At 39.7% G+C, this 26,910-nt stretch overlaps 1 protein-coding gene across 2 annotated transcripts in view; it reads right to left on the minus strand.

The window, feature by feature from the left end:
• The window catches only part of LOC126281491 (protein fem-1 homolog CG6966), a 142,492-nt gene that overhangs the window by 342 nt on the left and 115,240 nt on the right, over nt 1-26,910 (minus strand). The window contains exons 6-8 of one of the 2 annotated variants that reach the window (XR_007551277.1): nt 17,711-17,990; nt 14,834-15,177; nt 693-2,975 (exon numbers count right to left, since the gene is read on the minus strand). Coding sequence is in view for 1 of the 2 variants with exons in the window: in XM_049980493.1 (XP_049836450.1) it covers nt 2,513-2,975; nt 14,834-15,177; nt 17,711-17,990 (1,087 nt within the window). In the remaining variant the exon portion in view is untranslated. Of the gene's footprint in view, nt 1-80; nt 2,976-14,833; nt 15,178-17,710; nt 17,991-26,910 lie in introns of those variants that run through there. The other variant, XM_049980493.1, reaches the window with a different exon arrangement.

The following is a 26,910-nucleotide window of genomic DNA, read 5'->3' on the forward strand; positions in this document are numbered from 1 at the left end:
TCAAAGACACAATCTGAAGAATATCAATGTCACTTGGTGAAACTCTGTATACCAGTGTAACTGATAAAAAACAAAACAAGTATTATGAAGGATTTTATTTGTGTTGCGATTTAAAATATTACAGTCATAACATAACAAAACAAAATATTCATCAGTGGCAACGTGTTATTGCACATATCACTCCAGCAATATTTCCAAAATAAAAATAAACAAATAAAAATCAGTTGTCACTTGGCATGAACATTTACTTCTGTAGATATATTGCTTACATTTTGAGTCCATTTTTTATCTTTAGCTCCAAGCAGTTTCCATTACTGCAGTCTGCTATTTCCCATGTGTAAAGTGCAATGTAACAGGCAGCTCTGGTGTCAGTATTAATATTGTGATATAAAAAAAGAAAGGGAGTATTGTTACACTGTAATCTTTGTGCACTGTGAGACAGGTTGGTTGATAGGAGCAATGGGCAATCACTGTGTACCATTATAAACTTTAAGGCATTTAAGTTTACCTACACATACATATTAACTGCAAGTCTTATTTCATTTTTGTTACATATTGTGAATACCTTATACCTCATAGCCCTCAAAATAATCATGGTTTAAAGTGCATGAGATGAAAACTGGAGGCCTGCATCAAATTTTCACTCTGAAAGTAAGATTCAATTATTAACATCAATTAATGAAAAGAATTACATTAAAGTCTTCAAATCATTTTCTTTTATTACTTTACAAAGTATTTCTAAAATTTTCATTTATTGTTGAAGTATTAAACTGTTTCTTTAGTAGAACATAATTTTTTATCACAATTCTCAACATAAACGTATAAACACCACATATTTTTTGCATAAATTAAACAATCTATTTACAGCTGAGCACAGATATTTTAAATCATGAAGAAATAGCTGTGGACAGGAAATTTCATAAATTATGTAATATTTCCTTTTTATTACTTAATATTTACTTCTTTTAGTGAAGGCCATAAAATCTGCACTTTCATCTAGTCATGAGTACCAGCTCTATGGACTACATGAAGACTGTAGAATAGGATTTAAGGTAACAGATTCTCTTCAGGCACAATTCTTAATACTGTAAAGCAACAACTCTGGAAGGATCCCCCACTCTCCCTCCATAAGTAGGACAGAAGTGGCTGAATACACGAGAACAGAGATTTCTTTTTGAGACTTAGTAATGGCATATTTTAAGCAGCCAATACAAATGTTATAAAACTGGTCTGTTTCAAATCACTTCACTGGACTACTGAACATGTCTGAGTAACATATAGTCACTCACTTCGACACAAACAACAGTTCCAGTCACACTCTTCGACAATTCTTGCTGCTGTTACTACACAGTACAGTCATATTTAAGGCACTACCCATAAACAAATGTGATGTGTTCTCAATTTACTCTGAGTCCAATACAATTAGACACTCTAAAGTGTCTACTATCAAACTCACGTTACACTTAAGTAACTAAAGGATATGACCTGCTGAAAATTACATTTAGATCTATAGTTGAATGATTCTGAGGACATAAGGATTATCACAACTATGCTCCAAATAGTGATTACAGTGCTGTCAGTCAGAAATTCCTAATTTACAATTACCGTCGACAATTCAGCAGATGAATGCTGGAGCAGATACTATCTCTGCAGCAGAAATAATATGACTTCAGCATCCCGTGTACCGTGATCAGAATACCTTGATACCAACATAAATGACAATATTGTTCAACCCCTAATGTCTAGTCATAAAGACTGAGGAAGCAATCAATATGATTAACCTGTAGTTAAACAGTTGTTTTCACTTGAGCAGCAAAAAGTGGGGGTATTTTATTAAAAATGAGACTATGGGTTAAAAAAAGAAAGGACAGTTACACTTCAGTATACATGTTTATCGAGCAGCTTTGATAAGGTTGTCATTTTAAGAATTCAAGCAAATAACTTTTTAATTTATAGAGTAAAATATCAACCCAGTTACTGAAGATACAAAGTAAACACTTCTCCTATCTTCTACATAACAAAAATATGATTATTCCAAAACTCAACTTCACGCAGCATGATGCTAACACACTTCAATCATAGATCAGAGCTCAGGAAAAAAGCAAATGGGACTCTATATGAACATTGTGATGATCATTTTCATCCACACAGTTGTTAGTCATCACAAAACAATACTCTATCACAAGTGTTCCACTGCCATAATGTACACAACGGTACTAAGATGGTAGCTCAAGATGTGATCAACGAAGTGGATATCATTCCCAACAATTATCCTCTCACTCTCAGGAACAAACAAAACCATCATTTCATGTGATTTTGTGAAAACTGAGTTAGAATCAGCTAATGATATTATAAAGGCTTAGTACTGTACGGCTATTATCATACCGTAATTCCTATTACTTTACAAGAAATTGCTTGCATAGTAACAATACAGTGCTAATTAATGCTGATATAATTCCGCTTCTCTGGAAGATCTGTGTCACCCAATGGCATTCAGCCATTTTTCTCAATCTTAATGACGTGCAACAAATTCTTCCAATGAGACAGGAATCTGTCCACGATAAGGCACATTGTATTTACGAATTGTGGCTGCAGCTAAACAAGTGAGTGTTGTGTAGCGTACTGGATTTATTAATTCATGTAGTGCAACACCTGCAGGCAGCAGCTGTTCAAATGTACGACCCTGACCATTCCTAGCATCTAAATGTGCACCTCCTTCAAGCAGAGTCCTAATGAGAGATGGTGCACCTAACTCTGTCGTAGCGCCAGCTGCAAAATGAAGTGGAGTGCAGCCATCATCATCCTTTGCATCCGCATTGGCTCCAGACGCAAGGAGCAAAGATACAACAGCTGCTGAAGGGAGACGGCAGGCTGGATATCTTCCTCCTTCAGTTCCCCCTCCTCCTCTCTGAGCACATGCCACATGCAAGGGTGTGGCTCCTCCAAGTCTGTGTGTTACAGGTGCCTTTGCCAATCTAAAAAACATACCAAATTAACAGACAAAATATACACACACATATTTCACTATGATAAATTTTGATATGAACGCACACACTTCTTTACATTTAACCAAAAGAAAAAGCAAAAGGAAAACCACACACACAAAAGACAACATCTGTGTTAAACGGACCATAAAGACTGAACTAGGTCACTGCTTCACAAAAGAAAAAATTTGAACAGTCTGTGTACTCCTCTCAGTGAAGTAGTTACCTGCAACCATAAAACACCAAGTTGGGACTCTAAAAATTGTTTACTTGTTGTTCATATATTATAATCACCTTCATATATGTAATAATGATTTATCAAACAATGGAAAATCCAGGACAACAGAATGTAACAATAAAGATTTTCACACTTAAAGCTTTTGGCCAATGGCCTATGTCAACAACAACAACAACCCCCCCCCCCCCCCCCCCCACACACACACACACACTTTTTTCACCTTACAAACCGCACTGCACGCTCTACTTACAATTACAAACCATACTTTATCAACCTTCTCGGTCGTACACAACAGACAGCTACAAAACCACACGGATTGTTGGTGATAGGGATGAACCAGGAGGTTACGAAGGTTAGGTGGACGGCGGAAAGACACTCTTGGTGGAGTGGGGAGGATTTCATGAAGGACGGATCTCATTTCAGGCCAGGATTTGAGGAAGTCATATCCCTGCTGGAGGGTCACATCCAGAGTCTGATCCTGTCCTGTCACAAGTGGGGCACTTTTGGGGTTCTTCTGTGGGAGGTTCTAGGTTTGAGGGATTGAGGAAGTGGCTCTGGTTATTTGCTTCTGTACCAGGTCGGGAGGGTAGTTGCGAGATGCGAAAGCTGTTTTCAGGTTGTTGGTGTAATGGTTCAGGGATTCAGGACTGGAGCAGATTTGTTTGCCACGAAGACCTAGGCTGTAGGGAAGGGGCCGTTTGATATGGAATGGGTTGCAGCTGTCATAATGGAGGTACTGTTGCTTGTTGGTGGGTTTGATGTGTATGGATGTGTGAAGCTGGCCATTGGACAGATGGAGGTCAACGTCGAGGAAAGTGGCATGGGATTTGGAGTAGGACCAGGTGAATCTGATGGAACCAAAGGAGTTGAAGTTGGAGAGGAAATTCTGGAGTTGTTCTTCGCTGTGAGCCCAGATCATGACGATGTCATCAATAAATCTGTACCAAAATTTGGGTTGGCAGGCCTGGGTAACCAAGAAGGCTTCCTCTAAGCGACCCATAAATAGGTTGGCGTACGAGGGGGCCATCCTGGTACCCATGGCTGTTCCCTTTAATTGTTGGTATGTTACACCATCCGGGTTATCTGGATACTTCCCACTAACACCAACCTATCAGAACTCCAGAGATGGGAACTTGCCCTTCAATATATCATCTCTTCCCGTTACCCACCAGGCCTCAACCTCCGTTAATTTCAAGTTGCTGCAGCTCATACCTCACCTGTCATTCAACAACGTCTTTGTCTCTGTACTTCCGCCTCGACTGACATCTCTGCCCAAACTCTTTGTCTTTACATGTCTGCTTGTGTCTGTATACGTGCAGATGGATGTGTGTGTGTGCATGCGCGAGCGAGTGAGTGAGTGAGTGAGTGAGTGAGTGAGTGAGTGTATACCTGTCCCTTTTTTCCTCCCTAAGGTAAGTCTTTCTGCTCCAGGGGTTGGAATGACTCCTTAACCTCTCCCTTAAAATCCACATCTTTCGTCTTTCCCTCTCCTTCCCTCTTTCCTGTTGAAGCAACCGTGGGTTGCAAAAGCTTGAATTTTTGTGTGTTTGTGTATTATCAGTTATTCTTTACTTAGAACTTCGTGACTTCTCGCCAATATCAGCAAGTTTTCGCATTTTGCTATCATCGACACCTTCATTTCTTCTTGTTTCCCCATTTTGGATCCATCTCATCTTTTTCGTATATTTTCACACATATTTGGGTGTATTTACGCAAAATTTTTCAGATGCTATTCTACATTATTGATGTAATTTTTTCGCATTTTTCCACCACCATGGATCCTTGCTCCTTCCATCTGTGTCAATACAGAAAAGACTGCTTATCCCTAGCCAGATCCCAGTCCCCCATAATGTTCCTGTGTTGTTGCTTGGCTTATAGATTCCCCCCTAATGGCCTTACCATCAAATTACAAAACTCTGGCTGCCACCCCTCCTCCCACAATGACCTCTACCTGTTCAAATTCCACCAATCTTTAGCCCTCACCAACATAGTCCTGCAAAACCGTATCAACCAAGCCCAAACCACCTTGTAGTACCTTCTCCCTATCCACAAGATTCTCCTTCTATGCAATCCCAAATTCCTGGGACTCAAAACACACTGAAACTCTTGCCCTGCAGGAACTTGAGCAACCTCAAAAAAACTCTTCATCCTGCTCACTTCCTACTCCCGCCTTCCAGTGCCACTGTCCACCACCTCTACAACAACCTCCAAACCTCCCCCACACTCCCTCATAGATGACAAACCCTGTCTTGCAGACCTATTACACTTACCCCGCCCTCCAAAACTCACTCTCACCACCACACAGAAACCAGAATCTAAACAGACCCATAACACAGTCATGAACCTCCCCTCCAGAAGCCTTAGCCCCACAGAAATATCAGTCCTTTCCAAAGACCTCGCCTTTTGCCCAACTCCCAAATTCAATCATGCAGAACTTGTTGTTACAGACGTTCTTTCCTTCTCCTGGTCCCTACAGTGGAAACAATTTTTCACCACCAACCCTACCAATCAGACTCAACCCAAGACCATTATTGAACCTTGCCTAACTCAGTTCAATCCTCCAACCAACCGTGACCCACCAGCACTGCCCCCAAACCACCCCCTGTTAACTTTCCAGAGTTTCTTAACCTCAAACCTTGCCTCACGAATCATTCCCCAAATCCCTCAACATGCAGACTAACCTTACATCCGCAGAAAAAACTGTAGTCCACCATCGAAAAACTGATCCCAACATTATAATCCTACCTGCGGACAAAGGCTCCATCACTGGGTTGTTCTGAACTGCAAGGATTACCTGGGGATGGGCTCCGCCAGCTGTCGATACTTTCACCTACAAACCGTGCCACAGTGATCCCATTCCAGTAATCTAGCAAGATCTCCATCCCAGAACCTCTCCCCACAATCCATCTCTCTACTCACCCCTACCACTCCCAGCACTCCTACCTTCTACATGCTTCCGAAAGTCCATAAACCCTACCACCCAGGACTCCCCATTGTGGCCAGTTACTGTGCTGCCACTGAAAGAATCTCTGCTCTTATAGACCAACACCTTCAACCTATTACCCGGAACCTACCTTCCTATATCAAATATGCCAACCATCTCCTCCACCGACTCTCCACAGTTCCTGACCCTTTACCACACGGTGCCCTGCTCGTCACTATTGATACCACCTCCCTGTACACTAACACTCCTAATGCCCATGGCCTTACCGCTACTGAACACTACTTTTCCCAGTGCCTGACAAATTCCAAACCAACAACCTCCTTCCTGGTCACCATGACCAACTATATCCTCACCCACAATTACTTCTCCTTTGAAGGCATTACCTATGAACAAATACAGGGTATGGTTATGGGCACCCACATGGCACCACCCTTTTCATGGGCCATCTGGAAGAATCCTTCCCAAACACACAGAATCCTAAACCCCTCATCTGGTTCAGATTCACTGATGACATCTTTGCTATCTGGGTCGAAGGTGAGGACACCCTATTCACATTCCTCCAGAACCTCAACAACTTCTCCCCCATTTGCTTCACATTGTCTTACTCAACCCAACAAGCCACCTTCCTGGATGTTGACCTCCACTTCAGACATGGCTACATCAGTACCTCCGTCCATATCCGACCTACTAACCACCAGCAATACCTCAACTCCAACAGCTGCCACCCATTCCATACCAAGAAGTCCCTTCGTACAGCCTAGACACCCGTTGTCCCATCTGCAGTGACAAGCAGTCCCTCACAAAACACACTGAGGGTCTCGCTAAAGCCTTCACTGACCATAATTATCCTCCCAACCTTGTACAAAAACAAATCTTCCGGGCCTTATTTTTCCAGTCTCCCACCACCTCCTAAAGCCTCACCGTCTGGCCAGAGAGAAGCATTCCCCTCATTACTCAGTACACCCATGTCTGGAGCAACTGAATTACATTCTCCAACAGAGTTTTGATTACCTCTCATTGTACCCTGAAATTGGAAATGTCCTACCCACTGTCCTTCCCACCCCTCCCACAGTGGTATTCCGCTGTCCACCGAATCTACACAATATACTCATCCATCCTTACACAACCCCTGCTCCCAATCTCTTACCTCATGGCTCATACCCCTGTAATAGACCTAGATGCAAGACCTGTCCCATACATCCTCCCACCACCACCTACTCCAGTCTGGTCACTGACATCACGTATCCCATCAAAGGCAGTCTACCTGTGAAAGCAATTATGTGGTCTACAAGCTAAGCTGCAACCATTGTGCTGCATTCTATGTAGTTTGTCAACAAACAAGTGGACCACCCTGTTGTTGAACACGCTGCCAAACATGATATCCTTCATTTCAATTACTGCTTCACAGTCTGTGCCATATGGATTCTTCCCAATAACACCAGATTATATGAATTGCGTAGATGGGAACTTTCCCTGCAATATATCCTACATTCTCTTAACCCTCCTGGCCTCAACCTTTGTTAGTCATTGTCCTTACCCATCCAGCTCTACACAGCCATCATTCCACTAACACACCAAGTACTTTTACGTGTGTGTGTGTGTGTGTGTGTGTGTGTGTGTGTGTGTGCGCGCGAGCGCGCGCGCGCGCATGTGTATGTATTGTTGACAAAGGCCATTAACCGAAAGCTTTAAGTGTGAGAATCTCTTTGTTGTGCCTATCTGTGACTCAGCATCTCCTCTATATGGTGAGTAGCAACTTTCCTTCTCATAATATTCTTAATGATGATGTATTTGAATCAACTGAAAAGACATAATGGAACATAGTTACATATGAGAGAACGGATTAGTACACATGAAATACAAGGGACACGGAACAGAAGAAGCAGTACAAGAAACAATGTTTTTGGGATTCTAGCTCCTAAGTTAACAATTTCATTCCATGCACAATGTTAGAGAAGTGACATAGCAGCCTTCTAAAAGTGTTTAAAAGAAGTCACGTAACATGCACCAAGACCACTGATTAGGGCGTCCACAGATGAGGATGTCAATCATCACAACACTGTGTGCAAAATGGAATGGGCACTCGGTTAGAAACTCAGAAACGTAACAGTCAATCCTGCCAAGAACTGCTTAAAAAAAACACAATAAAACTTTTTCTTTCACCGTCAAAGTTCTTCTGTGGAGTTTGCATTCATTGTTGTCACAGTATTTGATAGCTACAGGTTTCAGTCAGTATTGCGGCAGCCGTTTGCCCTTCAAGAATGAAAGCTGGTAACAAGCCTGCTAGTTACCAGGGATCTTCTTTTGCCATACAAAGCATAGTACGTTTGAGCCCTCTGACAGTAAATTATCATAAATCCTTAAAATAAAATAGTTTAAAACCCTAGTGATACTTGTAATAAATGCTGTGAAAGAAAGATTTAATCATGCCCCCAACTTCTCATTTACTATTGCAGCCAATAAACAGACACAGAAGAAGAAAAAGATACAAAGGATTGTATTCAGCAATCTGAGGCATAAAAGTGTAGATAATTCCATAATAGACAGAAGTTTTGTGCGTAAAAAATTTTTAAAAATGTAGATTTTATCATAGAGAGCAGGTTCAGCAAGACACCCATAACCACTATGAACAACAGCACCACGAGACTTTTGATATACAACTATATCCAAAAGTAGCAGATTTTTATTTTTTTTAATTTTGTAGACCTTATACACATAATTTTCAAAACTTTATCGTTCTGTCAGTAAACATGTTACTGATGTATATTCGCATTTTCTGTTTGTTTTGAATATTTAGTTTATTGTTGACAGTCTAAGATGTCACATGTGTTTTTGAGTTTTCAGTGAATTTCTACTTAAGAAACAGAATGGATAAAAGAATTTGCATTAAATTCTGCACACTGATTGCTGACAACAATGTGGCAGAAGTAAAGAAAGTGGTTCCGGAAAAATCACTGAATCGCTATTAGAGGGGTTGCTGATGATGTTGGCATAGCCTTTGGCTCATGTCAAAGCAATTTTTTTGTATGTGTTGTGTGTGAAACATGTAGCAGCTAAGTTTGTTGCAAAATTGTTGAATTTTGGTCAAAAACAGCATCATGCAGATATCATTCAGGAATTGCTGAATGAAGTAAAATATTCAGAACTTCTAAAAAATGGTGATGGTGATGAAAATGGATACACGGATATTATGATGTGACAGTACGTCAGACATAAAGAAAATAAACAACTGGCAAGATGTGCGACAACACGGAGTATCAAGCCCTTATCATCCCAATGGACACTGCCTGAAGAGCAAAGACTGAAAAAAATTTGAGAAGTCTGATCACATGTGAAGGTTCTGCTCACTGTTTTCTTCTATTACAATTGGATAATGCATCAAGAGTTCCTGCTCTATGGGTGTACGGTCAATAAGGAACACTACTATGAAATTATGCACCATTTGTGTGATGAAATCCGAAGAAAATGACCAGATCTGTGGCAAAAAACACTCATGGAAATTGCATTATGACAATACTTCCACTCACACCTCAATGCTTGTTCATGATAAAGGACCTCACTCTGCCACCACTGATAAGATAAAAACAATCGTTGAAGGAGCTGACCACCATAATGAAAAGTTCCAGAAGTATTTCCAATTGGAGAAAGTGCTGGCACAAGTGTATTATATCTGATGGTAATCACACTGTAGGGGGCGAAGTAGTAGTTGATGAATAAATAAAGATAATTTTGTTCCTCTTAAAGTTCTCATTACATTTTCACCACACTTCGTGTTTCTAATAGATCTTTAAATTACTCTTTTGTTACTGCTCAGTATAACAACTTCATACTTATACACAAAAAGCACACAAGTCTTCATTCTACAATAGCAATGTATTTAGTTAATCTGTTTTCAAGTTTTAGGCCATTTTAAGACAGTAACTCTTGTTTGACGATGGCTTTGAGGGCAAAAAACTGGTTACTTAAATAAATTAATACTGTAGCAAATCCACATTTTTTTGTGCTCTGTAACTACTGTAAGGACTGGTAAGCTGCTGACTGAAGATGCCTACTGAAATCTGAATCTTGTTCTGAGCTTTCAAGAGTCATCAAGAACAGGCACATACAGTGTAGTGGCAGCCATCGAGCTGAGAGGATGCGCGGCAGTGGCAGCTGTACTTTTCTGATAAACAGAAAATTAATTTAGTCTTTTTTTCCAAGTGCTTCTGCAAAGAAGTGAACTATACGTGCATATTTTAGTGTGTAGACTAGTAGTCAGAAAATTAATTGTAGATTTTGTTTCTGCATAAATCTTATGAATATCATTTTGTAGGGCAGCTTCCTAGTGTAAATTTTCCCATTGCCAGAAACTCCATCACGTCACTAAGTTTTAATTTTGTGCTAGTAGACAGCATGAAGTTTAGATCAGTGCATTCTAGTTTGAATATTTATCTCGCGTAGTACCTCTTCGGTCAACAAGATTTCTAATAACAGGTACCTGTAAATCGATCAACTTCAGTAGAAAAATTTAATTGTGTTTAATAGCTTGCAGTGTCACAGTACAGTGATGAATCTGTAAATCAACTTTTTGTGTTACTTTATTCTCCTTTGGCATATTTCGTACACATTTCAAATGCAACCACACCATTTGACACCTTATACCTATTTTATACACAGTACATATGGCTAGGGACTGTGCTTGTTGTGAGAGGACACGAAGAAAGTTGGCTGCTGTCTGTAAACAGCTGGAAGCTGTGTTGGCTACTGTCAACAAGCTTCCAGCTAATAATCAAAGTTGCGGTGACATCGGGGCCCAATGACAAGCCCTGTTGCACCTTTGGTGCCACTGGAATCCCCTGGTGAACAAGACATTGATGCAGCTTCTGATACACAACATCTGACTGGTCTGTCCTCACTCCAGAGCTCGTAGCAGAGAGTGGCGAGTTCACGTGTCACTAGGCAGAAAGCAAAAAAGGAAGCAGGCTGTGCGGCTGGCTCCCTACATCTTAGCAACAGGTACAAGGTGCTACCCAATGTAGATGATAACTCTGAGCCAGCACGGGATGCCTCTCCTGTTGGGCTAGCGGTTGATTTTCCTGCCCAGTCCAGACAAGTACAGAAGGTGGGTATGCTTGTAATTTGGAACTCCAATGTTAGGCGGGTGATGGAGCCCCTCAGGGAGACAGCAGGCAAGGCAGGAAATAATTTCAGTGTGCATTCAGTATGTCTGCAGGGAGGTCTTATCCGTGGTGTGGAGGAGACCCTGCCAGTGGTTATCGAGCACACTGGGTGCAACCGGCTGCATGTAGTGGCACATGTTGGCACGAATGACGCCTGTCACTTTGGTTTTGAGGCCATCCTCGGCTCCATTTGGTGGCTGGCTGATTTGGTGGAAACAAATAGCAACGCACACAGGGTGCAGGCTAAGCTATCTATCTGTAGAATCATATCCAGAGTTGACTGCGGTCCTCTGGTTTGGAGCAGAGCTGAAGGTCTAAACCAGAGGCTCAGACGACTTTGCAACTGTGTCCGATGTGAATTTCTCAACCTCCGCTATCGGGTGCAGATCTCTAGGGTTCCCCGTAATAGGTCAGGTGTGCCCTACCTGCAGCAAGTGGCTACTTGGGTAGCGGAGTATGTGTGGTGTGCACATGGGCTTTTTCAGTTTAGAGGAACCCTCCATTGGGCTCAAAGACAGTTTGCCTGTTAAATCAGCCACAGTGATCTCTGAGAATCTTGGTCCTTGCAGATCAGAGATAGAAAAGATTAATATGATTCTAGTAAACTGCACGAGCATCCAAGGAAAGGTTGCAGAATTTATACCACTTATTGAAGGTTATAATGCAAAGATAGTGTTTGGAACAGAAAGTTGGATGAAACCAAATGTTAATGACAACAAAATCCCAAGTTCGGACTGGAGTGTTTATTGTAGGGAAGGGTTAGTCACCAACGGTGGTAGCGTGTTTATTGCAGTGAAAAATCTGATAAAATCTCGTGTGATTATCACTGATTCTGAATGTGAATTAATCTAGATGAAAGTGAGTACTGAAGAACGCTCAAAAATGGTGATTGGATGCTTTTATAGACTACCTGGGTCAGGACCTGTAGTTGCAGAGTGCTTCACACAGAACTTGCAGAATATCATTAGTAATTTTCCTGATCATGCCACTGTAATAGGGAGCGACTTCAACTTGGCAGGTATAGATCAGGAGTGTTATGCCATCAAAATTGGTGCCAGAGACAGGGATTCTTGTGGCACTGTTTTGGATATCTTGTCCGAAAATTACCTTGAGCAGATAGTTAGAGAACCAACTCGTGAGAGTAACATCTTAGACCTCCTGGCAACACACACACCTCAACTTATAGAATCAGTTAACAGACAGGAAGTTATCAGTTATCATTATGCTGTGACACCATCTATGAAGACAGGTCCCACAAGGAATGTTAAGAAAGGTAGGAGGTTATATTTGCTCAACAAGGGTCACACGATACAAATTTCAGAATAACTCAGAAGTCAGCATCAAATATTCGGTGACGAAGATGAAGATGTGGAGAACAAATGGAAAAAATTGAAAGGCATCATTCAATATGCCCTAGACAAGTATGTTCAAGTAAGGTTTTAAGGGATGGGGAAGATCCACCATAGTTCAATAGCTGTGTTAGAAAAGTGCTACGTGAACAAAGAGCAGATTCAAGAGAGGTAAAAACTTAGCTGACAAACAGAAGCTGAATGAGTGTAAGGAGAGCAATGAGAGAAGCGTTCAATGATTTTGAAAGTAAGGCCCTGTCAACAGACCTGAGTAAAAACCCTAAGAGATTTTGGTCGTATGTAAAATCAGTAAGTGGGTCAAAAATCATCTATCCATTCTCTCAGCAACCACACCAGCACCGAAACGGAAGATAACAGAGAGCAGGCCAAAATACTGAATTCAGTCTTCTGAAGTTGTTTCATTGCAGAAGTTCATAGCACTGTCCCTCGCTTCAAACATCATACGAACGTCAATATGGCAGATATTGAGATAACCGATCGCCGAACAGTAAAGCAGCTACAATCGCTTAGTGGTGGAAAGGCATCAGGACCAGATGAGATACCTATAAGATTCTATAAAGATTATGCACAATAACTTGCTCCCTTTCTAGCAGTGGTTTATCACAGATTACTTGAGCAACAAAAGGTACCTAACAACTGCAAAGAAGCACAGGTCATTTCCATTTTTAAGAAAGGCCATAACACAGATCCACACAATTATAGAACTACATCATTGACATCAATCTGTTGTAGAATTATGGAACATGTTTTATGATCAAGAATCATGACTTTTTGGGAAATGAACATCATCTCTCTAAAAATCAACATGGATTCTGCAAACAGAGATCCTGCAAAACTCAGCTCACTCTGTTCATCCATGAGATGCACAGTGCAGTGGACAATGGCGCTCAGGCTGATGCCTTGTTCCTTGATTTGAGTAAGGCATTTGACACCGCCTTGCATTGCTGTTTAATGAAAAAAATACGAGTTTACGGAGTACCGGAGCAGACATGTGATTGAATTTAAGACTTTTTTACGCATAGAACCCAACACGTCACTCTTAACACAACTAAATTGACAGATGTAAAGGTAATATCTGGAGTACCAGAGGGAAATTTGATAGGACCGTTGCTGCTTACAATATGTATAAACAATCCAGTAGAAATCCTCGGATGCTCTTTAAGGCTATTGGCAGATGATGCAGTTGTCTATACCAAAGTAGCAACACCTGAAGATATTAAGAATTTGCAGAACAACCTGCAGAGAATTGATGAATGGTGCAGGCTCTGGCAGTTGACCCTGAACATATATAAACGTAACATATTGCGGATACATAGGAAAAGAAATCCACTACTGTACACTATTGATGACAAACAGCTGGATACAGCGTCTGCTGTAAACTATCTAGGCGTAACTATCCAGAGCAGCCTTAAGTGGAATTACTACATAAAACAAATAGTGGGAAAAGCGGACACCATACTCAGATTCATGAGAAGAATCATAAGGAAATGTAACTCATCCATGAAGAAGTGGCTTATAAGGCACTTTTTCATATGATTCTTGAGTACTGTTGATCTATCTGGGATCCCTATCACGTAGGACTGATAGAGGAGATGGAGAAGATCCAATGAAGAGAGACACATTTCGTCAAGGGAGTGTTTATCTGGTGAGAGCGCGTTACGGAGATGCTACACAAACTACTCTGGCAGACATTACAAGAGAGGCTTTGTGTATCAGGGAGGAATTTACTATTGAAATTTCGGGGCAGCTCTTTTCAGGAGGAGTCTGACAACATATTACTCCCCCCCCCTCCCCAACATGTATCTTGCGTATTGACTATGATAAGAAAATCTGAGAAATTAGAGCCAATACGGAGGCTTACCGACAACCATTTTTCCCATGTACTATTCACGAGTGGAACAGGGTTAGAGTGATCAGATAGTGATACCAGAAGTACCCTCTGCCATTCACCATGAAGTGGCTTGCGAAGTATGATTTAGACGTAGATACCCAATCACAGATTCTTCCTTCAAATATCCTGTTATTTCCCTTTCATAGAGGTTAACAACAGTCCATTTCTAACATGACATGTCATTTTCTTCTTGAAAGAGGAATAATTACACACCAAACAGTTCTCAGCAAGAGTCATGGTTACCTACCTATAAACAGTGCAGTGAAGTTCAAATGTACGAGCCTCATCAAGTCCTGGCAAAAGACGTGCCAGCAAACATGCAAGCTGCAGGGCAACAACAACAGCTCGACGTAACTGAAGGGTTTCTCGTTCACCAACAGCTGCTGCTGGCATGCGATCCAGTTGAGTTGAGCCAGCCTCTACCTCTCTCACTGCCTTCCGAAGTACATCTAGCACTTCTTCAAATGATGCTTCAGGAACTCTCCTACCACGTGCTGCTGGTCGGCCCTGCTCTCCAGCCATGAAAGCAAACAGCTCAGCGAATGACGACAGTGAGCTCTGGGTCATCTGATTCAAGGGATCCAGCATTCTCTGCAAAGTATAGTTCTACAATGAGGTAACAGACACACAACTTTATATCAAATGTCAAGGAATACACTGTCAGTGAACTAATGTTTTTGAAATATCAGAAATATTCTTTTCTTTATTTTATCTGTTGTCCATTGCTTCATTTAAATACGAATACCGATAAATACGAAAGGAAGCAGGAGGGGCAGGAGCTTTTAACTCATTTTATGTGTAATGGAACATTTTGTAAGAAGAGGATAATCAAATTAGCAAAAGAATGACGTCGGTAAGACAGACATTCACACACCTCAATAAAACATCCTCAGTATTACCATTTATCTACGAATGTTTATAAAATGTAGACATTACAAAATAAAGTATACCACTTTTAGAAAGAAGAACTTCAGTCTAACACTTCTGATAAATCATATGTTTGAGTTTGCACATGTAATAAGCTCAACAAGACACAGTGAAAAAGTCATAACTACCCAGTTCAGACTTGGTAAAAAAAGCTACAGATCCTGCTAGTGTACATATGAGTGGTATATTTTGAACTGAAGTATGGAGCAGATACTTCTGCTGCAATCTTATTGATCATATGAGACAGTGGCAGATAGTGCAAAATTTTACCAGTATGCTCCAATGTGGTGGCTCATAGCCTTTCGGTTTACAAGGATAGTAATCTTAATTAAACTGATTACGTTAATTTCATGTATTTATTAAATCAAGCTGTTTGAATATATTTCAATTTTATAATTGATTATTTAATACATAACTGATTGTTTAACAGTGTGAGGAATAAAATAAAAAATGACGGCAGCAATCAGAATCAAACACGAATTGACTAACTGCCAATGGGCTGCAGAACTGATGTGTATATCACTGTTTGAAAACTGATATCCTACACTTCTAGAATTTAACACTATTCATGTTTTACACATCCTGTTTCACCGACCTCACTGCTATGGACAAGTTATTTCCATATCTCAGTGAATAAAAAACTTTTAAGTATTTATCATAAGATATACACACCTGAATGAGATTTTCACTCTGCAGCGGAGTGTGCGCTGATATGAAACTTCCTGGCAGATTAAAACTGTGTGCCCGACCGAGACTCGAACTCGGGACCTTTGCCTTTCGCGGGCAAGTGCTCTACCATCTGAGCTACCGAAGCACGACTCACGCCCGGTACTCAGAGCTTTACTTCTGCCAGCACATCGTCTCCTACTTTCCAAACTTTACAGAAGCTCTTCTGCGAACCTTGCATCCCCCAGGCTGTGGCTAAGCCATGTCTCCGCAATATCCTTTCTTTCAGGAGTGCTAGTTCTGCAAGGTTCGCAGAAGAGCTTCTGTAAAGTTTGGAAGGTAGGAGACGAGGTGCTGGCAGAAGTAAAGCTGTGAGTACCGGGCGTGAGTCATGCTTCGGTAGCTCAGATGGTAGAGCACTTTCCCACGAAAGGCAAAGGTCCTGAGTTCGAGTCTCGGTCGGGCACACAGTTTTAATCTGCCAGGAAGTTTCATATACACACCTATCTGCATGTTACCATTTGCAAAATACCTCCTTTCAATATCTGTAACTGTTTATAAAATATGATGGTTGTTATGACCACATGATACATATTGCACAGTGACAGAAATGGGCACATTGGGAGTGACCAGCCAACATATATAAAACTCAGTATCTTGAGAATGAAATGATTTATCATTCTGCTCTCAGTTTCGGATAAAATTTCGATATCTTATCTACATTTCAACCTTAGTAATTTGTTTTTTCTCTCTGTAAACTCTAAAATTTTCTGTGATGCTCTACTTAATTTGATTTGGCACAGTAACTATGACAAATAAGGAAAAGAAATTCAGCCCTTTGAGCAAAGATGTGCAAAAATCAATTTTTTATCACTGAATAGTTTTCTTAAAATCAGATAATACATATTTCATAGCAGATGGAATGTCTTCTATCAGTAGAGGTAGCTGCATTACGCATAGTTTATACGCACTCGCATATTACATAACATGAGCTTCACAGTAAGACCAATCAGTTATCTATTACACTGGCAATGGCACCAACAATAACGCTCTGGACAGCTAGGAATTAAATGTTTGTTTTGATAAGCTTAACAAGAATATCAAAGTGCACAAAATCAGCTACCTATTGCCGACAATGAATTTCTATCTGGGATTTACGCAAAACAATTTACAGAACATATACCATAATTTTTGGGTTTCTAATCAGGTTGGCACATAACTCGACACCTGGATTTACACTTGTTATAAAGTTTATTTGATTTTCCTTCAACTTATGTAACTGAACTGTTATCAGATCAACCCTTGAATATGAGGATCCACACAAATGAAAGTTTGAATAAGTACTTATCAAAATAATGTCCTCACCGACGCAAATCAATTATCATGAAATAAATGCATACTATACTTCAAACTATTACTTACAATGCTCTGTATCAAAAGAGTAACACCATTCAACAAAACTAGGAATTAGTTGCTCTGGCCATCATAATTGCACAGCAATAGTTACATATAAAACACTGAAAATCATCACCTGCTGCATGTCTAAAGCATAGTTCCAAAGGGCAATGCAGCGTGAAAATTTTCCCGCATCAGCATAGACAGCTCCTCTGTAGCGCACATAGTAACTTGTGTCTGGATGTGCGGGGCCAAGTATGCGCTCACGAATCACTAGTGCCTGCATTCTCATTTCATCTGGGTCTGCAAGGAGTTCCTCTAAAGTCTCATGATCTGTCACCTCTCGGGCATGATCATATGCAGCAACTGTCACTACTTGCACAGGCTTAGGAAGAGGTGGTTCTCCCTGAGGAAACCTGCAAGAACATGTCATAACTGAAAGCATTCCATGACCAGTACAACATCAGACTACATTCCATTATTAAACTGAAGAAAATAATTATTCATTTTTGTTTCAGAGTAGTTAATAAAGGGCATAGCTTACAAACTGTAATCAAGTCTTTATTATATAGGAAAATTATATATTTTAAGCACATATTGCAACTAAGTCTCATCCCTTTGACACAAAAGGTATCAGCAAAAAATTAATGTGGATAATACTAAAACAAATTACAGGGTAGAGATGGAAAACACACATCTTCCATAACATGACTTTTGAACACAGGAGAGAATAAAAAGAAAGGACAGAAATCTCTTACATCGGCATAAAAAAACTGGAATATTTCACTTCTCCTTACAAGTAAAGCTATTTTCTTTAGAGCACGGTTATACAGATCAAAACTGTATATACACTGAAGCACATGATAATATGAAATGAAGTGAGTTAATGACAAGCATGGCAAAAGGGCAATAAATTCAATCTAGAATGAATTTTTGCTCCTTAGTAGTGTGCACTGACCTAGGCTTCCCACAAGATATACAAGAGAACTTCTGTGAAGTTTGGGAGATAAGGAAACTGGTACAGGTGGAAGCAAACCTATGAGGATGCGTGCTAAGCGGCCTGAATAGTTGAGTCAACAGAATATTTTCCCATGAGAAGTAAGGGTTACAGGTTCAAGTTTCTGTCTGGCACACAGTTTCAATCTGCCAGAAATTTTCAATAAATTCAACATTTTTAAGGCAAACAGTCATGCTGATACCTTTTGAGGAAGGAAAGCTATTAAGCTAACTACTGAAAAAGGCACAAAGACTGATGGTTCAAGATGGGCATACAAAAAAGGGAGAACAAGCAAGTACTATATGTTATGAAATATGTTGTTGCGGTCAGCTGTCTGAAGACAAGTTTGGTGTAGCTTTCCACACTAGTCCATCACGTACAAACCACTTCATTTCCATACAGCTACTACAATTTACATTCACCTAAAACTGCTTACTATAGCTTACTTGATCTCCCTCTACAATTTTATTCCCTCTACACTTCCTTCTATTCCTAAATAGATGATACCTTGGTGCCCCGACATGTGTCCAATCAAGTGGTCCCTTCTTTTATGGTAGTTGGACTGTAAGTCCCCCCCCACCCCTCTTCAGTTCAATTCAATTCGGTACTTTAAGCTGGGGTCAATCCACTGATATCACAATGCAAATTTGAGTGTTACCTGAACAACCCTGATGTTTGTATATTCACACATTAATTTATTTTTAATTCAAAACTGCACTTAGTTTAACTTAACTGTTGATGAGTTTCACCCCATATGGTGAATCGCAAAGTAATTTGTATGTAAAGGCAAAATCAGACTTACAATGTAGTGAATCACATCACTATTTAGAATTTTAAGAAATATATTGGTATATTTATAACAAAATATTAAATTTTCTAGCCTTAAAAGATTATATACGCACATTAAATTCTAACATTACTGCCACAAAAACCCTTGCACTCAAATACGTTGACAAACGGTTTTTGTTTCAGTAATTTGCGAGACTATCAATGTCAAGATATTTACTCAATATCATAATCATCTACCCCTTGTCCGCCCTGAAAGCCGAGTCGTCGTCGTCGTCGTCGTCGTCATCTTCCCCCCCCCCCCCACCGCCAAAGTGGCATTAACTAAAGAGACTCGCAGCAGGCTACCCAGTGGGAGACCAAAACCACAAGACATTTTATTTCATCTATGCCTACAAATATGTATTTACCTCACTTTCTATGATCCGCAACTTTTTTTTTTTTTTTTTTTTTTTTTTCCTTCAATAATTTGGAATCTTTCTACCCTTAACTACATTTTCCACTTCCAGGAAGATAAAATGAACATGACCATTAAGAACTTTCACAGAAATTTCATTTTTAAGTGTCATTAGAGACAATATTAATTTTACCAATAAAATACCTAAACCTTATTTTGATAGGAAATTACACTAATGGCAAAATCATTTTTATTGAATTTGTGGACATCTTTATCCTTTTCCTCCTCCATTATTTCATTTTCAATTAAACTGTTCTACATCCCCGTTAGATGTTCTGGACATAAAATCAGAATCACAATATGACGACTCCCTGCTTTCAACACAGTCACTATCACTTTCACTGAAGTCACTGACAGCAATACCTCTTCCTAGAGTCCAAGAGCTTTGCTTTGCTCAGCATTCCTTTCCTTTCATTATAGTGAACCTCTTTCAATTGCATTTCAAATGTGTGTGTTTTTACTGGGATCTATGAAATGACTAGTGGGGCAAAAAGAAAAACACCCTGCTGATCTGGATCCAGATATAATATCATATTTAGAAGCAATGGCTATATTTCTAAAGGCTCCTTTAAACAACCTAGGAAATTTAGATTTTACTACCATCCCTCTATTCTTCCTTTTCCAGTCTTCTAGCACATTTCTCCAGGAAGGTTTTTTGAGGTCTAAAAATGGGCACCTCACGTGGCTGACACAAATTAGGTGATACAAACTGAATGACATGTTCTTGGCATACTTTAATCATGTTAAGTGACAGATGACTCAAGAGATCATTGCCCATCATCACTTCCAGTCCTCCTAAATGCTGGACATAAGGCAAGACAATTACAATACAGCACAATTCAAAACACTGTTAGGTCAAGCCAATCACTTCAATTTTTATTATAAGCTGCACTGATTAAACCATCTCCTGTTTAAGTATAGTAGGGATGTTTTGCCCACTATGTAGGGTGGGAAGATTGTGCTATCTGCAACTGCTGCTTCACTAATTACTTCCAATTGTCCAGGATCATCACAAATGATATTCTTGTTACAGTTGAAGGGAGGGACACCATTCAATGACCCCTCAAGGTTCTTAAAACAATCACTCACTGTTGCCTCACGTAACTGCCACCCTTGCCCTCTTTGCATTTTCACTTGCTCTTTCAATCATTTCTCATTTCTTTTTGAATAACGTTTTACCCACCTATGATCGGGTTGATCATCATGAAATCTTTCTTTTCAATACACTCTGCTTGATTAAGATATGATTGTATGGTGCCCCTAAAATCACTATTCCTAAAAGGAAACTCCATTTTGCGTAATGCAATGTTCCTTCAACCAGATTTTTTACTCACTATTTGCTAAGAATGTTTCGCCATCTACTTTATATTTGCGAATGTTTTTGAGCTTGTCATTGTCTTTTAAGTAACTATATATTATTCTGACACTGTGAATGCTCAATTTTTATGATTTAGCAGTCTTCAGAACATTTGGAAGGAATTTTGGGTTGTAGTTGGACTTCTATCTGATTCACCCTACAAAAATGCAGTTTTGTAATTAAGCACACATAATGTCTCAGGGGTATTAACAATAAACAAAAAATGAAACAGTAGCACTAAAACATTCATATGCAAGTAAAAGTATTACAACTTACCAATTACATACAGGAAGTACCCGATGCCACCGGAAGTTTTCTTACTGATGTACCTTATGGCAGTAGTTCAAGTACTCATGGAGGTCGAGAGTGGGCTGTAATTCTCGTATGGCAGCTGAAGCTGATGGATATGACAGTGCTGTAATGTGGAACCAATTTATGCTGGAAAAAAATTGCTTCCAATTTTGGCCACCTGGCACAAATCTGGGACTGTACAGTATCTATCTCCAGTGCTCATATTGAACAAAATGTGTAAGTAGTGGTTAATAATAAAACTACTTTTGTCTCTTGTGTCATTTTTTTTCTGCCCATGTCCCATTCCTAATCCATTACAAATGGAAACATTTCTATTCATTTTTCTTACAATCACAGTACCTAATTTGTACCTGGTGGGAAAAGTTAGAACAAATTTTTTTCCAGCATAAATTGGTTCTGCATTAACACACTAGAATATCTACCAAGTTTCATTGCCGTACAATAATTACATTCCACACTAGGCCTTGTTGCGTAACTGCACTTAAATTATAACTATGTGACGTTTACGTCACGAGTGCAGCACATGAATTGCACATCTACTGACGATGCCATTTGCTGGTCCCATGCTTTCCAACACACCATTTTTATTGACAAATCAGTCAAGAATTTGCAATAATGGTCAACTGCAGTGTTCTTGGTAGGATGTCACAGTCGGATACTTAAATGTTAAAGAATTGGTTTATCAGATTTACACCATCAGATTCACCTCATTTTACAGTCCCACTTCATTGCTTATCTAATTTACCCATCTAAACTGCAACTTTCCACTGGAGCAGAACATAGTACAGCTTCTATGCTCTTCTTATTCGAACTATTTACCATCCACATTTCACTTCTACTCAGGACAACACTCCAGACAAATATCTTAAGAAATTACTAACTAACAAATTTATATTCGATGCTAACAAATTGGTACTTCAGCAATGTTTTTGTCAATGCTGACAATCTGCAAATTTTTATCCTCTCTATTTCAGTCATCGTCCGTCACTTTTCTGCTCAAATAGCAAAACTCATCTACTACTTTCAGTGTCATATTTTCTTATGTAATTCCCACAGCATCACTTGATTTAATTTGGCTACATTGCACTGCCCATGTTTTACTTCACTCTCACAACCTGTTTTTAAAATAGTTCCCATTTCACTCAATGGATGTTCCAAGTTCTTTGCTATCTTTAACAGAACAATTAAACCACTTCCAAGCCCAAATGTTAGTGCTACTGCCTTCCGTGCTGAAGGACCTGCGTTCAATTTACGGAACCATCTCAGATTCTTTATTCTGTGGTAGGAAGGTCTTTGGATGCAGTCCATTCAGCCTTTTGAGGCCACATGAGGAGCTGCTAGAATAAAGCAGCAGCACCATAAAGATTCTTGCAACAGGCTGATCACATGTCCTATGATCATAGATCACTACTCATACTGCCTTGTGTGCAGTAGTTGACCAGTCAGAAGATGCCCAAGGGTTAACCCGTGAGTGGTGTTTTAAGTTTCAACATCACTGGCGAACCTCAACCTTATTTCTTATTCTTGAACTTCAATTTCATTTGTAAATTTCTTCTTCATTTACTTTAGTGCTTGCTCTATGAACAGACAGAATACAGTAGGGAATATACTACAGCCCTGCGTCATGCCCTTTATGACTACTCCCTCTCTTTTATGTCTTGTGCCTCGTAACTGCAGTCTGGTTTCTGTACAAGTTATAGATGATCTTTTGCTCCTCAAATTTTATCCCTGATATCTGCAGAATTCTACAGAATGTATTCCTGTCAACACCATCAAAAGATTTTTTTCCCTTCTAAATCTACGAATGCTATAAATGTTTGTTTACTCCCCCGACCCCCCTCCCCCTCTACCTTCTTCAGAGATAAGCTTTACAGTCAGCATCTCTCTGTGTATTCCTACAATTCTCAAGAAGCCAAACAGGTATTCCCCAGGTCATCATCTGTCATTTCAACCTTTCGTAAGTAGTTCATTGTAATATTCTATAGCCATGACTTATTAACTGGACAGTTTAGTACTGCTCAGATCTATCAGCATCTGCCTTCTTCAGAATTGGGATAATTATATCTGTTTTGAAATTTGAGTATTATTTCCTTGGTTCTCCCACGAAGCCAAACAATTCTGGAGAAATACTGTCCACTCCACGTGCTTTGTTTGTTTCAGTTCAAATCTCTAATTGCTGCTTTAAATTCTGTCACAGTATTTAATCACCCTTCTTATTTACATTCACTTTATCTTCTCTCTCCTTCTGTATATTCCTTCAATCATTCTGGCCTTTTCCAATTTGCTTAGCATTAGATTCATAGTAGAAGAAAAGGTTACAGGAGAATTTGGGCTTGAAACAAGGAATGAAAGAGGAGAAAGACTAATTGAGTTCTGTAACAAGTTTCAGCTAGTAATAGCGAATACCCTGTTGAAGAATCACAAGAGGAGGAGCTATACTTGGAAAAGGCCGGGAGATACGGGAAGATTTCAATTAGATTACATCATGGTCAGACAGAGATTCCGAAATCAGATACTGGATTGTAAGGCGTACCCAGGAGCAGATATAGACTCAGATCACAACATAGTAGTGATGAAGATTAGGCTGAAGTTCAAGACATTAGTCAGGAAGAATCAATACGCTAAGAAGTGGGATACGGAAGTTCTAAGGAATGACGAGATACGTTTGAAGTTCTCTAACGCTGTAGATACGGCAACAAGGAATAGCGCAGTAGGCAGCACAGTTGAAGAGGAATGGACATCTCTAAAAAGGGCCATCACAGAAGTTGGGAAGGAAAACATAGGTACAAAGAAGGTAGCTGCGAAGAAACCATGGGTAACAGAAGAAATACTTCAGTTGATTGATGAAAGGAGGAAATACAAACATGTTCCGGGAAAATCAGGAATACAGAAATACAAGTTGCTGAGGAATGAAATAAATAGGAAGTGCAGGGAAGCTAAGACAAAATGGCTGCAGGAAAAATGTGAAGACATCGAAAAAGATATGATTGTCGGAAGGACAGACTCAGCATACAGGAAAGTCAAAACAACCTTTGGTGACATTAAAAGCAACAGTGGAAACATCAAGAGTGCAACGGGAATTCCACTGTTAAATGCAGAGGAGAGAGCAGATAGGTGGAAAGAATACATTGAAAGCCTCTATGAGGGTGAAGATTTGTCTGATGTCATAGAAGAAGAAACAGGAGTCGATTTAGAAGAGATTGGTGATCCAGTATTAGAATCCGAATTTAAAAGAGCTTTGGAGGGCTTACGGTCAAATAATGCAGAAGGGATAGATAACATTTCATCAGAATTTCTAAAATCATTAGGGGAAGTGGCAACAAAACGACTATTCACGTTGGTGTGTAGAATATATGAGTCTAGCGACTTACCATCTGACTCTCGGAAAAGCATCATCCACACAATTCCGAAGACGGCAAGAGCTGACAAGTGCGAGAATTATCGCACAATCAGCTTAACAGCTCACGCATCGAAGCTGCTTACAAGAATAATATAAAGAAGAATGGAAAAGAAAATTGAGAATGTGCTAGGTGACGATCAGTTTGGCTTTAGGAAAAGTAAAAGCATGAGGGAGGCAATTCTGACGTTACGGCTAATAATGGAAGCAAGGCTAAAGAAAAATCAAGACACATTCATAGGATTTGTCAACCTGGAAAAAGCGTTTGACAATATAAAATGGTGCAAGCTCTTCAAGATTCTGAAAAAAGTAGGGGTAAGCTATAGGGAGAGACGGGTCATATACAATATGTACAACAACCAAGAGGGAATAATAAGAGTGAACGATCAAGAACTAAGTGCTCGTATTAAGAAGGGAGTAAGACAAGGCTGTAGCCTTTCGCCCCTACTCTTCAATCTGCACATCGAGGAAGCAATGCTGGAAATAAAAGAAAGGTTCAGGAGCGGAATTGAAATACAAGGTGAAAGGATATCAATGATACAATTCGCTGATGACATTGCTATCCTGAGTGAAAGTGAAGAAGAATTAAATGATCTGCTGAACGGAATGAACAGTCTAATGAGTACACAGTATGGTTTGAGAGTAAATCGGAGAAAGACAAAGATAATGAGAAGTAGTAGAAATGAGAACAGCTAGAAACTTAACACCAGGATTGATGGTCACGAAGTCAATGAAGTTAAGGAATTCTGCTACCTAGGCAGTAAAATAACCAATGACGGACGGAGCAAGGAGGACATCAAAAGCAGACTCGCTATGGCAAAAAAGGCATTTCTGGCCAAGAGAAGTCTACTAATATCAAATACTGGCCTTAATTTGAGGAAGAAATTTCTGAGGATGTATGTCTGGAGTACAGCATTGTATGGTAGTGAAACATGGACTGTGGGAAAACCGAAACAGAAGAGAATTGAAGCATTTGAGATGTGGTGCTATAGACGGATGTTGAAAATTAGGTGGACTGATAAGGTAAGGAATGAGGAGGTTCTACGCAGAATCGGAGAGGAAAGGAATATGTGGAAAACACTGATAAGGAGAAGGAACAGGATGATAGGACATCTGCTAAGACATGAGGGAATGACTTCCATGGTACTAGAGGGAGCTGTAGAGAGCAAAAACTGTAGAGGAAAACAGAGATTGGAATACATCAAGCAAATAATTTAGGACGTAGGTTGCAAGTGCTACTCTGAGATGAAGAGGTTAGCACAGGAAAGGAATTCGTAATTCGTGGTGGGCCGCATCAAACCAGTCAGTAGACTAACGGGGGGGGAAGGCAGCTTCATACTTCAAATAACTTTAGGCAGTTTGTCTGGCATTACTTCAACAATTACACCACCACCAAGTTCTAAATATTTGTACAGTTCTCTCTCAGTTGTTTATTACTGTGTTCTCTGCCATCTTAATTGATGGAATGTGGTGTCTACCCAACATAAGTGACAGAAGTGAAATACGTTTTCTTCACATTCCAACTGTTTTCAATCATTTCTATGAGGTAACTTCTGTTGTATCTTCTCACATCCTTGATGAAACTCCTGAACAATTTCATTTATCAGCACTTTCTGTAACATTTGTCTGAATATTTGCTTGAAAGTATTTCTCCCTCTTCAGTAGATGCCTTGTTCCATTTGATATTTTTAAAACATCTCTTGCTGTTTTCTGAAGTCTGCTGAACAGAAGCCCCTTCTGTCCAGATTTATGTAATACTGACCTTTTACTATTCTGAATCTGTTGCCCCTTGTAGCCTACTCTTAAATAAATTAAAATCTCCATTTCTGCCTTTCTGTTCTTTCTAGTCTTGTACTTTTTTTTCCCTCCATCTTGTGCATCTTATGGGAGTTTCTTAAATGGCTTAGGATGAACTAATCTTGTAAATTTTATACTGTCTAGCAAAATGTGACTTATTTCATGTTAGTTCCATTTAATCCTTGCTTTGCCAGGATACTGTGTGATTTTATCTAGAAAAATTTGCTAAGAAC

Source organism: Schistocerca gregaria, chromosome 7, assembly GCF_023897955.1.
Source record: "Schistocerca gregaria isolate iqSchGreg1 chromosome 7, iqSchGreg1.2, whole genome shotgun sequence".
Taxonomy (NCBI): domain Eukaryota; kingdom Metazoa; phylum Arthropoda; class Insecta; order Orthoptera; family Acrididae; genus Schistocerca; species Schistocerca gregaria.